The sequence below is a fragment of the Eubalaena glacialis genome, chromosome 3 (assembly GCF_028564815.1).
Source record: "Eubalaena glacialis isolate mEubGla1 chromosome 3, mEubGla1.1.hap2.+ XY, whole genome shotgun sequence".
Taxonomy (NCBI): domain Eukaryota; kingdom Metazoa; phylum Chordata; class Mammalia; order Artiodactyla; family Balaenidae; genus Eubalaena; species Eubalaena glacialis.
The window spans coordinates 15740125-15755420 of NC_083718.1; the positions used below are offsets into that span (position 1 = coordinate 15740125).

At 37.0% G+C, this 15296-nt stretch overlaps 1 protein-coding gene across 13 annotated transcripts in view; it reads right to left on the reverse strand.

Annotated features, from left to right (window-relative positions):
• Positions 1-1643: 1643 nt before the first annotated feature.
• The window catches only part of ESRRG (estrogen related receptor gamma), a 627966-nt gene continuing 614313 nt past the window's right edge, over positions 1644-15296 (reverse strand). For all 13 annotated transcript variants that reach the window (XM_061187293.1, XM_061187292.1, XM_061187298.1 and 10 more), the window contains one exon: positions 1644-5570. In XM_061187293.1, the coding sequence (XP_061043276.1) occupies positions 5326-5570 (245 nt within the window). In that variant the 3' untranslated portion in view covers positions 1644-5325. The remainder of the gene's footprint in view (positions 5571-15296) is intronic.

A 15296-nucleotide genomic window follows, 5' to 3' on the forward strand; every position in this document is an offset into this window, starting at 1 on the left:
CTCTCACAAAAATTCAGAGCCAATATCTGAAAAGGTTTTTTTCTTTTAAATTTTTTAGAACATTCCTGGCTTATTTGAGAAAAGTATAAAACTTTAGTTTCCTCATTTTGTCTTCACATTAGAATCACCTGGAGATTGTTTTAAACTATTCCAAAGCCCAGGCCAATTAAACCCCAATCTTCAATATGAGCGCCAGGGATTTTTAACATTTCTTCACATGATACCAATATTCTGCCAAGTTCGAGAACCACCACTTAAAAAAAAAAAATCACTTATACACAACAGGTAAAAATAAAAGTGATCCTTTAACATAAATACATAACTCATTTGTCAAATCTCCTAGTTGTTTATATACCAAGAAATGCAACAAATGTCAAAATCCTACTTTGTTATTTTTACACCTGAGGCAACCGTGATAAATACATCAGTACCAGCAAAGTTGCTCTGTAATAATTCTAAATTATAAAAAACAGAATTCTGACATAGAAGTTCTCAAAAGCATGCGTGTGTGTGTGTGTGTGTGTGTGTGTGTGTGTAGAATATATACTTTTAAATGAGGACCTATTGGAAGATTACAGGCATGATTTTCCTTCTTAGGTTTGTCTCTTGCATGGTCTCAGTTTTACCCAAATATTTTGAAACTATCCATAATAAAACATGTCGGATTCTACGTTGGGCTACTGCCACTCAAAGAACATTCGAATAGGAAAGACAAGTCTTGAGTTCTGCGGCCAGCTAGTGCATCTTAGTGATTTAGGTAATCTCACGCCCCTACATCGGATGCAGTGCGGGGGGGGGGGGGCTTTTGTGTCATCACAGCTTGCTTCTCTAGAGAACCAGCCACCTCGGAAAGGTGAGAAACACGGTGGGCAAACACAATGACAGGACGCTGTCCGGATAGGCAGAGAAGCCAAGAAAGCACATATTAGCACCTTGGTGATGGCTCCAGGAGGGGCCCGTGGAAGAATAGCTGACCCTGAGCAGCAAGGGCCCTCACCTCTCCCGGCAAAAAAGCCAAGGGGAAGCCACTTGCTGTCAGCAGTGCTGTTTAACCCTCCTCAGTTCCAAGACAGCTCCCCGTCCTCAGGCTCACCGATCTAGAAGTTCTGTTGCTGCCCTGTTCAGGAAATCCTGCCGGCCACTGCGCTCAGCGCTGCTCCACGGACCCTGCAGCTCAGCTGGCTGCCAAGCTCAGAGCCAGCGCCTGATTTAATTGTGGATGGAGGGAAATAATAGGTATCTCTAGCAGATTTTAATAGGATCTTAAAATAGGGGGAAAGTTTTCTGTTATGACATTGACATAGAGGCGACAATTTGGAGTAATGCAGAATGATGTGGAGATGCTTTAAGATTAAATAAGAGCTATATAAAGGCTTGTCAGAACGAATTCTAATGTGCCTGAGACACTTTGCATACTCTTAAATATGCAAAATGTCTCTTGGCACCCTAGAATTCATTCTGACAAGCCTTTATATAGCTCTTCTTTAACCTCCCACTTTATTTTTAGGGAACAGGTACTCAGATACTCTTTGAATGCAAGCAACAAAGGGCAGTGTTTATTGATTTGGTTCTTTAGTGGGGGAGGGAGCGTGAAAAAAGAAAACACCGTACAAAAGAGCAATCAAAAGTGGAAGCATGTTTAATATTGCTCTACCGTCATCCTGAAAGGCATAATAATTTGAGTTACACATCTGAACTGATTGGAGTTACAGAATCATATCTCCCTTTTGCATTTAACAATATATACAATATAAAATAAATACATTTACACAAATGGACATTTGCTGGAGCACACAGTATGGTACACATCACAAAAATATACAATTGATTGCTTTACAGATGTGAAGCCCATCTACAGCTATAGACAAGGTTTTATTATTATTATTCTTTTTACTACTGGCTATAATGCAACTCCTGGATTATTATAAGCAGTTAAAATTTTTTTTGTCCTTCTACGATCTTTGCACATAAGACTGCCATAAAATGTTTTCCTAGGCAGGTAAACAGAGACGCTTAAATAATTAAAATACAATCACCAACACTTATTTTCTCTTCTATAAGAAAAATAGCAGTTTTAAATTTTTTATATCTTTTATGTTATCATTTAAATGCAAAATAGTGGAATAAATACAACAATCTGATCTGATTGAAACACAAGTGTAACTACAGGTAGTCACACAATCATATTGTTTTAAATAAGAACAAACCTAAAAGAAGCAAAATTACAATTAAAATCATACGGCTAAAACATACACCTTGATAACTTTCCAATACCTCACATTAAGTAAATGGTCTTGCTTGAAACTTGAAAAAACTTACCTCAAGTGAGGTTTAAGATGAAGCATTTACCCTAAAGCCCGTGCAGTTCTTTTAGATTTAAATTTTAGTTGTGTTTCCTATTTGTGAGATACTTGTTCTCTTGCAATGCTGAGAGTCAATTAAACTGAAGACTAAAAATTGTTCTTCGTTCTTTTTACATCTCTCCATCTTGCGTTTTCAGTTGGTTGGCTTTTACTCCTTAAGCCCAAGTACTTTAATGTGATACAGTGAAAACAATGTATATATTGTATATATTTTATTTATATATATAGTGTGGTTGAATAGTAGTAACTTAAACCCTGCACAAACTGTCTGGAAAATAATCTTTTTTAAACACTTACATATATAAATAATCTTAGAGAATCAGCACCTTTTTTTTTTTTCCCCAGGAGTTGTATTTTCCGTTGTTATTTTTCAAGGGATGTGCCAATTTCTGAACTCCTATCACAGCTATAAATTTCAAGTTATTGACCATCTGAATGAATTGCTAATGATGATTTATCTAGAATCACACTACAGTCACTTCTCTACTGAGAAACCACAATCTACAATTATAGTCCCATATAGCTAATGATAGATACACAGTACTCCTAGCACTAGGTTGATGAAACATCAACCCAAGGTATTTTGTTTAAAGCACACAAAGTAGCAATAGTTTTGGAAACGTGTCCGCACCAAAAAGTTTCGCAACAACACAGAGCGAGTTTATAACAACATCTGAGAGATGATTGAGTGAAAGCCATATATACAGCATTTAAAAATTAGACTTATCTATATTCTTGAAATATTCAAAGTTTTATTTCTAAGCTATACATTGGTATTCTATAATAAACCATTAGAGAAATTATTCCTTGTTTTGAAAATATCATTATGATTTTGATGTGTATCTGTTCATAATGAATACTTGTTTGGAGTTTCAATCTCTTAATTATTATTAGGAAGAACCTTATTAATGGTAAGGAATAGAATATACTACTGTAGTCTCCTGAGGAATTGTACATCCAATATTGTCTCTAATTCTACCCTGTGTCTAAAAGCACACACCACAAGAATCCAAACACCACAAGAACAAGACAACAGTCTTTGAATGCAACATAAAATTCAGAAAAGCACAGCAAACATGAAACATTGAAAAGCTGAACTACATTTCTTTTGTTTGTTAGGATTACAATTTTAATTACATCTGTGTACATAGAATAAGACTGTTCACGTAATACAGGGAGCAGCTACTAACACTGGTCCATTGGTATAGCATTTGATGGAGGTTACTGTTTATTGGTTATTCAGCGATTGTAGATTTCGGGGGTATCTAATTGATTTCTTCATTAGATTACACCTCTTAACAGTCTGGGACCTAACTGACTTTCTTGCTGTGACAATACTGGTTGAAAAGCACATAGATTGGCTTAGCTCTTGGTAAAAACTGCAGATTAATTTAGACAAACATTCCTAAATGAATCAACCCATAGAGATTAGGTTTTAGAATTTGGTCAGGCGTCTGCTGTCTTTGATGAATTTTTTTTTTTTTTTTCCAAATTCTGGCATTTGCCTTATTGCCTCTTAGGTGAATACTGGCTCACAGGTCCTTCTGAGAAAAGGTCTGTAACTCTGCAAACAGGCAGTAACTCATTCCTAACCACTGTGGCAGCTAGAAATCCTATGGCAACTGGACCTCCCAGGTAGAGAGGTGCACTCCTGATCATTCTACGGATCTGTATTCCATGTGTAGTGCTTATATATGTGACTACTCGCAGTCACTGCAGGTGTAATCTAATCCTTTGTGTCAGTGAACATTTAGGTAAACTGGAGCTCATGTTAAGAAATTGATGTTTGGGACCAGACTGGCACACAACATAAATTGCATCCGTGATAATATGCACCTTCCCTTCAACTATTGCTTGAGTAAGTTAAATTCCCATATTAATAAATGGCTGAAAAGTGGTAAAGCTGGTACAAAAAAATCTCCATTTGTAAGAAGAAATGAAACATTTTTTTAAAAATCTTCCTTCAGGATTCATTTGTCCTTCATTATTGTTCGTAATTGTTCAAAGCCAGCACAAAATTGCAGTATTCTTATTTCTCTTTAGTATTGCATGAATGAATAAAGCTTAAACTATTCCCTGAAAAAGTTACATAGTCGCTAAACTAACAAATACCTGGAAGACTTGAAAAAACAATTAAGGAATCAAATGGCTGTAACTGATCTAGATGGAAAAGCAATGATAAGAGGCAGCCGATGCAACGTTGCTTAAGTCGTCTAATTAGAGGCTGCTCCCGTGGAATCTAATACTGCACTCAGTCAATTTGTGTATGTTGCACTGTACTCTTAGGTACCGCGGTTCTCTCTCTTTGATTCCTTAGTCATTGGGGATGTTATGGTTCACAAGAAGTTCACTGGTATCCATATTATGGATCTCCATCCTTTGGCAGGGCTGGCTTCCATCACTCTCCAATTAGAGACTTCTTTTAAAAGTTCAGCAGCAGAAGGAAGGAAGGAGGGAAGGAAGGAAGGAAGGAAGGAGGAAGGGAGGGAGGGAAAGAAAAAGAAAGGAAAAGCAGCAACATTTTCTTATAACCAGAGCTATTAAAATTTAAAAGAAAGGGGAAGAATGAGAAAAGAGGGAGGAAAGCAGAAGAAGAAAGGAAGGAGGGCGGGAGCGAAGGAGGGCGGGAGGGAAGGAAGGAAGGAAGGAAGAAAGGAAAGGAGAGAGTGGGGAACCAGCAATGAAGGAAGCAAGAAACGAAGGAGAAAGAGAATAGGGCGGGAGAAAAAAAAAATAAAGAGCAAAAGAAACGGAGAAAAGATGAGATTAAGGTAGAAAAAAACTCATCAGGAGGATACAGAGGAATCTGAAAGCTGCTTCATAGTCTTGCTGCTAAATTATCAGTGCAGTCTTACTTGATTTTTGATGCTGTTAACTAAACTCTAAGTTTTTTTGACATCACTCTTGGGTTTATTTTTCCCTTTTTCGGCGTGCAGGATAGGATGCCCGGGGAAGCTTTTAGTCAGACCTTGGCCTCCAGCATTTCCAAAAAAAGTTTGTGCATGGGGACTTTGCCTTCCAGTTTGATGTTGTAGAAATGCTGCACGGCCTTGGTAGAGGTCTGCCTCAGGAGGGGCAGCGTCATCAGCATCTTGCCAGCCCTGCGAGGGTCTTCCATGTGCTGGCCGGCCTCATAATCCTGCAAGGCCTCATGTAAGACATCCTGAAGCTTCTGAACGGCTTCGACATCTTCTATGTGCATGGAGTCTGTACAAGGCCAAAAAGATAAACAATATTAACAACAATAAAAAATATGTTGATTCGAGTTATGAAACTTAAATCTTATTACTGAACTTCTCTACGCTGTGATTTGTTCAGAGACTCTCACATTTCCAAAATCTCCATTTTATTTTTCTAAATTTCACTGCAGTAGATAATTTACAATACTGGCTTAGAACATGGGAATTACTACAAAAAGCCTTTATTTAAAACACGTGGGTTTCTTTCCTCCTGAGACTGAGCAAGTGAACACTTTAACAGATAACATTCTTGGCTGTTTTATTCATTATCTCATTCGTGTATTTATTCATTCGTTCAATTATAAAAGGCCATCTATTAAAAAATTATTCTATGTAACGTTGTCTAAAATTCAGACCTTGTGCTCAAAAAGCCCATATGTCCCAAAAGGGAAAAAAAAAAGTTGATAACCAAAATTTTAAGAACTCCATGTAAACACACCGAACCTAACACTATGCTCAGTTGTAGACTGTACAGAAGTCACAATACATCGCTCATCTTTTTAGGATTTTTAGTGTACTCCTAACAGTTCATTAAAACATCCTGACATAGCCTGCTTCTCTGCGGACTTTAGATTAATGAATTCTGAAATACTTTTCACATTTGTGAAGGTGAACTTCTCCCTTAAGTGACTAATTTAAAAATCTAATTCAGTCAAGCACGGAAAGGGTTAACAGGGTTGCCATGATTATTCTTGCGAGAAATGTGAGATGTGGGGGGAAAAAATAAAAGTTACAGTTCCAGCGCTAAAACAGACACAATTATATACAAGTTTGAATCATTTAGCACGTTTTATTGATTCTGATGACAGTTTATCTGTTAATTACACATAACGGCGTCTTTGGGGGATACTTCATGTTTAATAATTCTAGTTCTCTGAGAATGCAGAGCTCTGAGATATATGTACCTAGCCTAATCTTTCATATCATTCAAATATCAATATCAGATCACATGCCCCAAAAGAGAGAGGAAATGTAATTGAAAATCAAGTAGCTAAACATATGATAAAAAAAATTATGGCAAGGTACTTAAAAGATCAATGGCTATAACCAATAAAGGTTTTTAAAACTTCTTCATATTTTCTTTACTGCTTTTTTTTTTTTACATTGTCATTTTAAAATCGTTTCATCACATCATTGGCGAATTGACCACGATTTACATGAGGTGGTTAATAACACATTTCTTTAAAAGAGTTTTGAATAGTCTGGAATATAGTTGCTTATAAGGGTTTACTGCTCAAGACTCGATTCCTGCCTGGTGGAGCCAAAAGAAGGAATTCTTCTAGGTGGGAAACGTTGACAGTGGTGTCCTGGAGTGGAACTCCAGACATTCTCCAGCATGAACCCTGGCCTTTCCGATGGGCTGTTTCTACCTAGGCTTTCCTGCAATCTGGTGCCTTTCAGCATAGCAATTCCATCCACTTCCTGTGTGTCTTCTCTTAGAAACAAGCACATGGAATTTCCAAAGTTGTCTAAGGGGGCGGTAATGAAAGTGACAAAAAAACAGTCATGGAGGTGACAACAACATGCTCTGATATGTTTTATTTCTATGTTTGCACTTAAATACTGTCAGGGGAAAATGGTGGGCATGGACACACACTAACGGTGAGTGCTTAGATACACAGAAGATTGACCTTTGTACCTAAGGGAACCGGGATGAGGTGGACTCACCCAACCTACCTGGGGACTAAATGTTAACACTCTAAGTGAAAACAGTGGGGAAGAAATGGATGAGGAAAAAAGGAACTGCATTCTTTACAGACACAATTAAAACAAAACAGCGGTTTTCCAAACAGATTGATTTTTTTATAAAGCAGAATAAATACACTGATTAAAAAAAAGCAGAATAGGGACTTCCCTGGCCGTCCAGTGGTTAAGACTCTGTGCTTCCCCTGCAGGAGGTACGGGTTTGATCCCTGGTCAGGGAACTAAGACCCCGCATGCCGTGCAGTGTGGCCAAAAAATTAAAAAAAAAAAATAAAAAAAGAAAAAAAAATTTTAAAAAGCAGAATAAATATAATAAATATACCATTTCTTAAGTACCTGTTTTGGGTGAGGCCTCTGATAAGCATTTTATGAACATTGCCTCATTCATCTCCCAACAGCCCTGCAAGGCAGGTGGCTGCTAGTAAATGTCAGAGTAGGCTTACACTCTGGTGTCTTTGAATCAAAGTGTGCTGCCAGAATTTATGACACCGGACATGGCATTTCCTTTTTTTTTTTTAAAGAGCTGAAATCGTCCTCTTAAGCTCATCTCATTCAACTTTGCATCTTCAGCAAGAATCTTCTCTACAACATTTCTAATAAAGACATTGCCACTTACATGGAGAGCATTCTACTTAACAAGGGACAGAACTAATTGTTAGAAGTGTCTTCTTCATATTTTCCCAAATCTGCCTCTAACTTCCATCCTTTGGTGCTGGTTCTAACTACTGAAACAATACAGGATAAATTTCCTTCTTCGACATGGCAGATCTTTAAATGCTTGACGTACGGTCACCTCAGCCCCGACTCCAAGTCTTGCCTTCCCCACTGCTCTTGCCTGGCGGGAGATATATTATAGGATGTCACAGGAAATGAGCCGAGAACAAATAGCAGAGAGATATGCTCACAAACAGCAATTAAGACTTCAAACTATTCTTTAAAGGCGGTGATTTAGCTTGAGAGATTTAAAAATGATTTAATCAAATTACTATGATAATTTAACTTCCCATTTACAGAAACAATTCTAACTCATTTTAGCTTTACCCATTCTCGGAGCTGCTAATACTTTAAATGCAAACTCACTAAATCTGAACTATTTAATTAGACCATGATTCAGCTGGCAGACTGCTGAAGAAAATATTAATCTCCATTAAGGATCCTAGTTCAAGTTCTGGCTCTGTGGCTTTAATCTCTGTTTTGTTCTTTGGGCTAAATTTATACATTTATGCAAAGCTCAATAGAACTGGCATTACTTTATATAATTATTTAACTCTAGTTGTTGGTACTGGGTTTTGGGGTTTTTTTAACTTTATGTTTTAAAGGAAATTTTCCCAGTATTTGTGCTAATGGGAACCGGCTAAAGTTAATAATGGAAATCACAGGTTTATAAACTAACCAGACAGTGCAAAGCTGAACATTAAAAACACCGAGTGAGTTGTTAAAAAAAACAAAACTAGGATTTCTGGGTCCAAGCCCAGACCTATTAAATCAGAAAATTGGAGCTGGATGCAGGACATCGGTATTTTTTAAAATCTAGGTGACCCTATGGCCAAGCCAGGGTTGAGAATCACTAAACTAGACAATACGACAAACAAATGCTATTCTAAAATGATCAAGATTCCAAAAGAGTACCAAAGTTCCAATGATATGTACAGTGTCACCCATATATTAAGTTTCAACATCTAATAATAAAATAGAACCCTTTTGTTAAATTCCAATATTTTCTTCCATGAAGTATGACCCTAAAGGGACATGTCTAGCTCAGATCATTTACTCTGGGAAGACAGCTAAATATCCTTATACCAATAGCCGCAAAATTCAGTGAGACTTAGAGCCATTGCAAAAGAAGATTTTGTTTTGACTTCTTACCTGGAATAAGGCACTGCCCTTCTCTATGGTAAAATTATCCATTACTGTGGCATTAGGTGAAGCTACTCCAGAATGCCCACTCTCTGTTTAGGAACTGTCTTCAGGACTTGTAGCTCGTTCTTGGCACTATTTTCTCAATGATGCCAAATCTTATTTTGAGGACGGAATTGAATGTTAGACATAAATAAAGCATATTCAGAGTCAAATCTGGTACATAGTATAAACCAACACTCAGAGTAACCTTTTCTGTGGAACACAGATGTTGATATTCTTTAGTGTTAGTAAGCTGCCTACATGAAGAGGGGCAGTAACGATACAGCCGACGTGACTCTAATCACCAAAGGAATGAAACACAATATGATGAAAAAGACAGAGAAGTGAGCAAAAGTCTATTTTCTAAAAGATAATTTGTGTCTCCACATTTTTACGTACAATTATAAGGAGTCTAAAAAAAGTGATCTTCTCAGTTACAATCAGCTGAGATACTGAAGAACCCTGGTTGACTGCCAGGGCACAATGGCTCTTGATTAACATAGATAGTCAAACTTAAAGTTTTCAGAAAGATGCCAATCATAAAGTTTTGATTAAAAGTCAGTAAACTGTATTCCAGGAAGATGGCAGTGGTGGCAGCAAAAACTTTTAATCTCTCCAAATCTGCACATAAAAGAACAGAGCAACTAGATGGCAAAATTAAAAATCCATAGAAAACACTTACCAAAAAACTAAGTAACAAGATACCCCCAAAAGACACACACATACACACACACACACACACACACACACACACACACACACAATCAGGATTATAGTGTGTGTGTCTGCGTTCTTAGCTCTGTTCCACTGAAGGGGTTCAGGAAGGATGGCCAACCCAGGAATGCAGTAATTGGTACCAGCAGCACCCAAGTTGTAATCAGATTCCAGGCCCCAATCAGGAAATATTTAGGATGAATATGAACACCTTGTCAGAATAAATAGGAAGGAGAGTATCTACAACTACTACGTCATTCAAAAAGATTCCAGACGCTGACCTGAAGAGGTTCCCGCTGACCCAAATGGGACAATTTAAACTTTAAAAAGAATTACAATTACAATTGATTGAAATCCATTGATTATGTTTAAATACATGCCTTTATAATGACATTAAAAAAAGATAGGGTGCTGATTCCTTATCTTGAAAACTGGTGAATAAACAGAAATAATCAAGCATTTATCCCACATTTCCCATTCAGTCTGTATCACTGGTAACTAAATAAGAGAGAAGAGAAAGCATCTCTGTGTATAAGTATCCCAACTACTGAATGAAAAAAGAAAGGTTAAAATTACAAATCACCACGGATTTAAGGAATGAGCACCAATGGCTGCTAACATCACAAAAAGCGAGACAACCAGACATTATATGTCTCCCAAAGAACAGCACCCCACCTGTAGGTCTAGAAACTGAATCTGATTCAGCCCTTTGGATCCAGTTGCTAGTTTGCACAAGACGCAAAGGGCACAGAAACATGATGAGTTGCCCCTAGAGGATATAAACTGCAAAGTCCAGACTCTGGGGAACTGTGCAGGGCAAATGACCTGGCTTTTGCAATAGATAAACTATAAGAACACAAAAACTTAAAGAGGAACTTTTAGATTAAAGGAGGCTTTAAAAATCCATAAGGAGAAAACAATGTTTTTTAAAGGGCAAGATTAAACTATCGTGTCTGGGGATACACATTTAGTAACAAAACCATTATAAAACATACGGAAGTGATGACTATAAAAGTCAGGACAGGATAGGGGTTACTTTTGTGAGAAGGGAAGGGAGAGCGACTGGGACAGATGCAAAGTTATATTTCTTGACCTTGCTTATGTATACATTGTGGTAGGCAGCAAAACGGTCCCAAAGATATCTGGATAGTCCAACCCTGCAACCTAAATGTTACCTTGTATGGCAAAACGGACTTTGCAGCTGTGATTTAGGATCTTGATATGGGAACAGTATCCTAGATTATCCAGGTGGGCCTTCAGTGAAATCAAAAGTGTCCTTATAAGAGGGAGGAAAAGGAAGAAGAAGGCAGTGTCGCCAATGAAGCAAAATGGTACAGGGCTGGCTCTGAAGAGGCAGGAAGGTGCCATGAGCCAAGGAATGTAAGGAACACCACAGTAGAAGCTGGAAAAGGCCAGGTATCAGATTCTCCCCTAGAGCCTCCAGAGGGAGAGTGGCCCTGTCCACACCTTGTCATTAACCTGGTGAAACTGATCATGGACCACTGACCTCCTGAACTGTAGGAGAATAAATAAGCGTGGTTTAGAGCCACCAAGAGGTGGTGATTTGTTAGAGGAACTAATACACTTATTAAGTCACACATTTCTTTTTGTATGTGTGTGTATTTTAATCTGTGTTTTACATTAAAATGGTGAGAGAGCTAGAGAGAGAGGTAGTGAGAAACTTGATGAAAAGGTCCCTTCTAGAAAGTAGTGAGTTGAGCAGAAGTCCTATCAAGACTACAGAAACACTTGTCAGAAACGCCAAGGAAGCTGTTCATATATCAAGTAGAGTGTTGGCTCATAAAACCTTTTAGATCTTTTCTAACCCAGAGAAGTTATAATTCTAATATTGGAAATAGACATAATAATTCTGATTTTGTGCCTAACCATGGTGAGAAGAACAGGACTTCCGATTTTACAGCTTTCCATTGAGACACACATTTTTTTTTTTTTTTTTTTTTTTGGAGACCTGTTTTCCTCATTTCTTGCTCTGGCTATCAAGTCTGCTTTCTCTTACATTTACATCAATCACACAAATCACTCTCCTACTGTATTTATATAAAATGTTGAATCACAGAAAACCCCTGTGGCCCATAGTTTCTTTCCTCCAGGCTTCCCTCTCGAATCCCAAATAATTGTTGTTTGTTCTGTTTACCTCACATAATTTCCCTGCTAGGTCTTTTCTATTACGCTGCAAGTACTCAAGGCCTTCCCTCTCCCTCCAGTATCTTACACTTTTCTAGAACTTTCTAACTCCTGTTACCAGAAGTGATAAAGACAATGACACCCAAGAAGTGAATCTTGATACCAGCTTGGGTGGTAAATATTTCAACCTTTCACAACATGCTCTGCACCAGGCCAATGACCTTTTATAACAGATTGCTCATTATCTTAAGACCTATACATGAAAATGGTGCTATATTATGTCAACTCCTAGAAGTAAAGCAACTATAGAGGATTTTGTGTGCTTATAATGCAGGATGGAAGCACAGAGACACTTGTAGCAAATATTTCCCATGTTATATAAAGGCATAGTGATCATTGAGCATGCTAAGAAACATTCAGAAACCAGCCTTATTTTCTACATAAAACTGAAATATCACAGTGTGCATGAAATGTAAGGGCTGCATTAAATTAAAAAACAATCTACTTCCCAGACATATTATCTAAAATAAAATTAAAATAATTCAAGCAGTGATGACTGATTTGAGCATAAACCAAAGAGAAGCAGACTAGGAGATGGAAAGGCGTAATTCTGATTTCTTATTTATCTTATAGAATAAGATACTGGTTTGGGTAAAAGTTAAGAATAAATTTCTACCTGCCACAAAGGACCTATCCATATTCATTTCTTACAAAATGCTATAAGCTGGTAAAGATTTTGTTTTCGATTCTTTTTGTCACTTTCCTGAGTGGTTTTATACCACTATAGCTCCATGAAGACAGCAAGATAAAGGAACTGGGGACAAAATTCTAAACTAAACTTAAAATACTAATTTAGGGTGGCAGATGTGAAATTGCACTGGCTAGCATCTTATTCATTGACCCTTTTAAAGACATGGTATACACGTATTTGTGAAATAGAAATATTAATAGCTTATTGATAGCAAGGGACTGAGGGTCCAACCCTCTGCCTCAAAGCAGCCACACATCTTTATCAGCTCACTTCCATTACCTGTAAAATGATACTGGATATGTCTACCCAAACAGGCATCTGTGGAAATCAAAAGAGATTCCCCAGCAGAGGCTAAAAACTAAAACAGAAATGTCTACAGAAAGATTCTAAAAAAGGATAATCTCTTGACCAATAGCTAAAACTATCTCCTGAGTACCAAATCAGCAAACTCAGTCAAAATTTCAGTAAAATTGTTTGAGGGCCCAGTAGATACTAAAGAACTGAAGAGGTGTTTTTACTTTTATACTAGTTGTTTAGATCCGTGAAGATGTTAATATTTCTATATTACCAATTTAGCACAAACACACACACCACACACAAAATATACGACCAAGCCACACGCAAAATATAAGACCAAACTCACCACCCTCTCTTAAAAGTAAGTGAGATTAAAATTTTAGGCCAGTTAGGAGATGTTAGATGTTATTGAATTCATCTGCCTCATTTTACAGAGAAGAAAACAGTTACGTGGATAAACGATGCATTCTCAAAGGAGGTGAAATTTGGAATTGGAGAGTAGAAAAAACCCTCTCTTTTTAGGTAAAATTCACATATACACAGTACATGAACAGATGCATTGTATATCTGTGATATTAATACTTCATTGGGGACCTATTAGGAAAAACATATTGAAAAAGCCTACCCTAAGAGGAGAGAGAATGAAATAAGATTGAGAAACAAACACTAGTCCAAACTTGTATGAGGGTTCAAATATGCTGCTTAAATACGGCCCCCATTCCATTCCCCGACAGAAATCATAGACTTTTTAATCCCTTGAAATTACACCACGTTCTTCACATATACCATTTGTCCTTGAGAACAAAATACTGTCATGAGATGAGGATAATTACTGATGATTTAAAATTGATGACCAAAATATTATTTGCAGCTTTATATCAATAGATGCTATTACTCCAGAGGTACTATGCAGAAGTAAAAAGAAAACTCAACTTAAATATGTAGATTCTATTTATTCTCAAATGGGCTGGGCTCACAGGGCTCTAGGTTGGGGGTGGGTCTGGGATGGCAGCAGTCTGGTTGTGAGGGGCAGCTATGGAGTTGAAGGTCTTGTGACTTAAGCCAAAGAGAATGATCGGACTAAAAGCGATTCTTAATCTTAAACTGCTTTTAATCTTCCACTATGTAAAGGTGAGTATATTACCTTGGGGCCAGTGATAATAGTTTCAAACAAATTTTAGACATAAGAATCAATAGAACCAATTGAGAGAACAGAATCACGTGCTATAATCTTACCCAAAATGCTGGCAGTAATATTTCACTATATTTTCCCATAAAGACATAAAATTAATTCTAGAATCAGAGAATTCCCCAAATGGAAAGAATTCTAGAGATTAGTCTAAACCTCTTGGTGTACGTGTGGGAAAGCCGGGGCCTTACAATGACAATGTTAAAATTGTGACCTAGATTTTCCTCTTTAAATTCAGTCCCACAGAGATGTATCGGGGATGCAGTATTTCTCAAAAGGCTGTTGGCACTCCAAAATAGAGAATATGTAGTTTAAGTGAGTCAGTTAGTTTCTTACCTGCAAAAATCAGTGGAACAATTATTTAGGGTTTTCAAAGATCTGAATGTGATAATTACAGTATTAGCTCATGATATATTGGTTTTTTTGGCTATGTACCTGAAGATAGGGAATACACTTCCAATGGCTTTCTGGTGTTATAAATATTCCTGAATTCATATGTGACACAAACATAGCTACAAAAAATATGACAGCCATTATCGGGAAGCCAATTCCCTGTTTCCCAAGCATAAGCACAACATTTATAATTATTGAATAAAGACAGATGTTTAAAATAAGCTGAAATTTAGATTAATGAGACAATGGTTGTTTACACCTACAGCCATACGGGGAACGCTGATAATAATTCACAAAAAGCAATTTGAGACACGAAAGATATAAAACACACTGGCTTCATTTTAAAAATAATTAACCAAGTAAATGTTTTACATGAGAATCACTATATGATTTCCAAATAAAAATTCTTCCCAAACCATCACTGCAAAATCGTTCATCTAATTACGAGAGGTACTTATATAAATCACACTAAAGTAGATTTTCTTTTCTCCGCCAAAAGTCTCTTATGTTAATCTAAAATTTCTAAATACTAAAAGAAAATCTACAAGCTTTTTGCATGTTTACGAAAAGCATTAAAATATTTTCATATTGTTTGAGCAGCT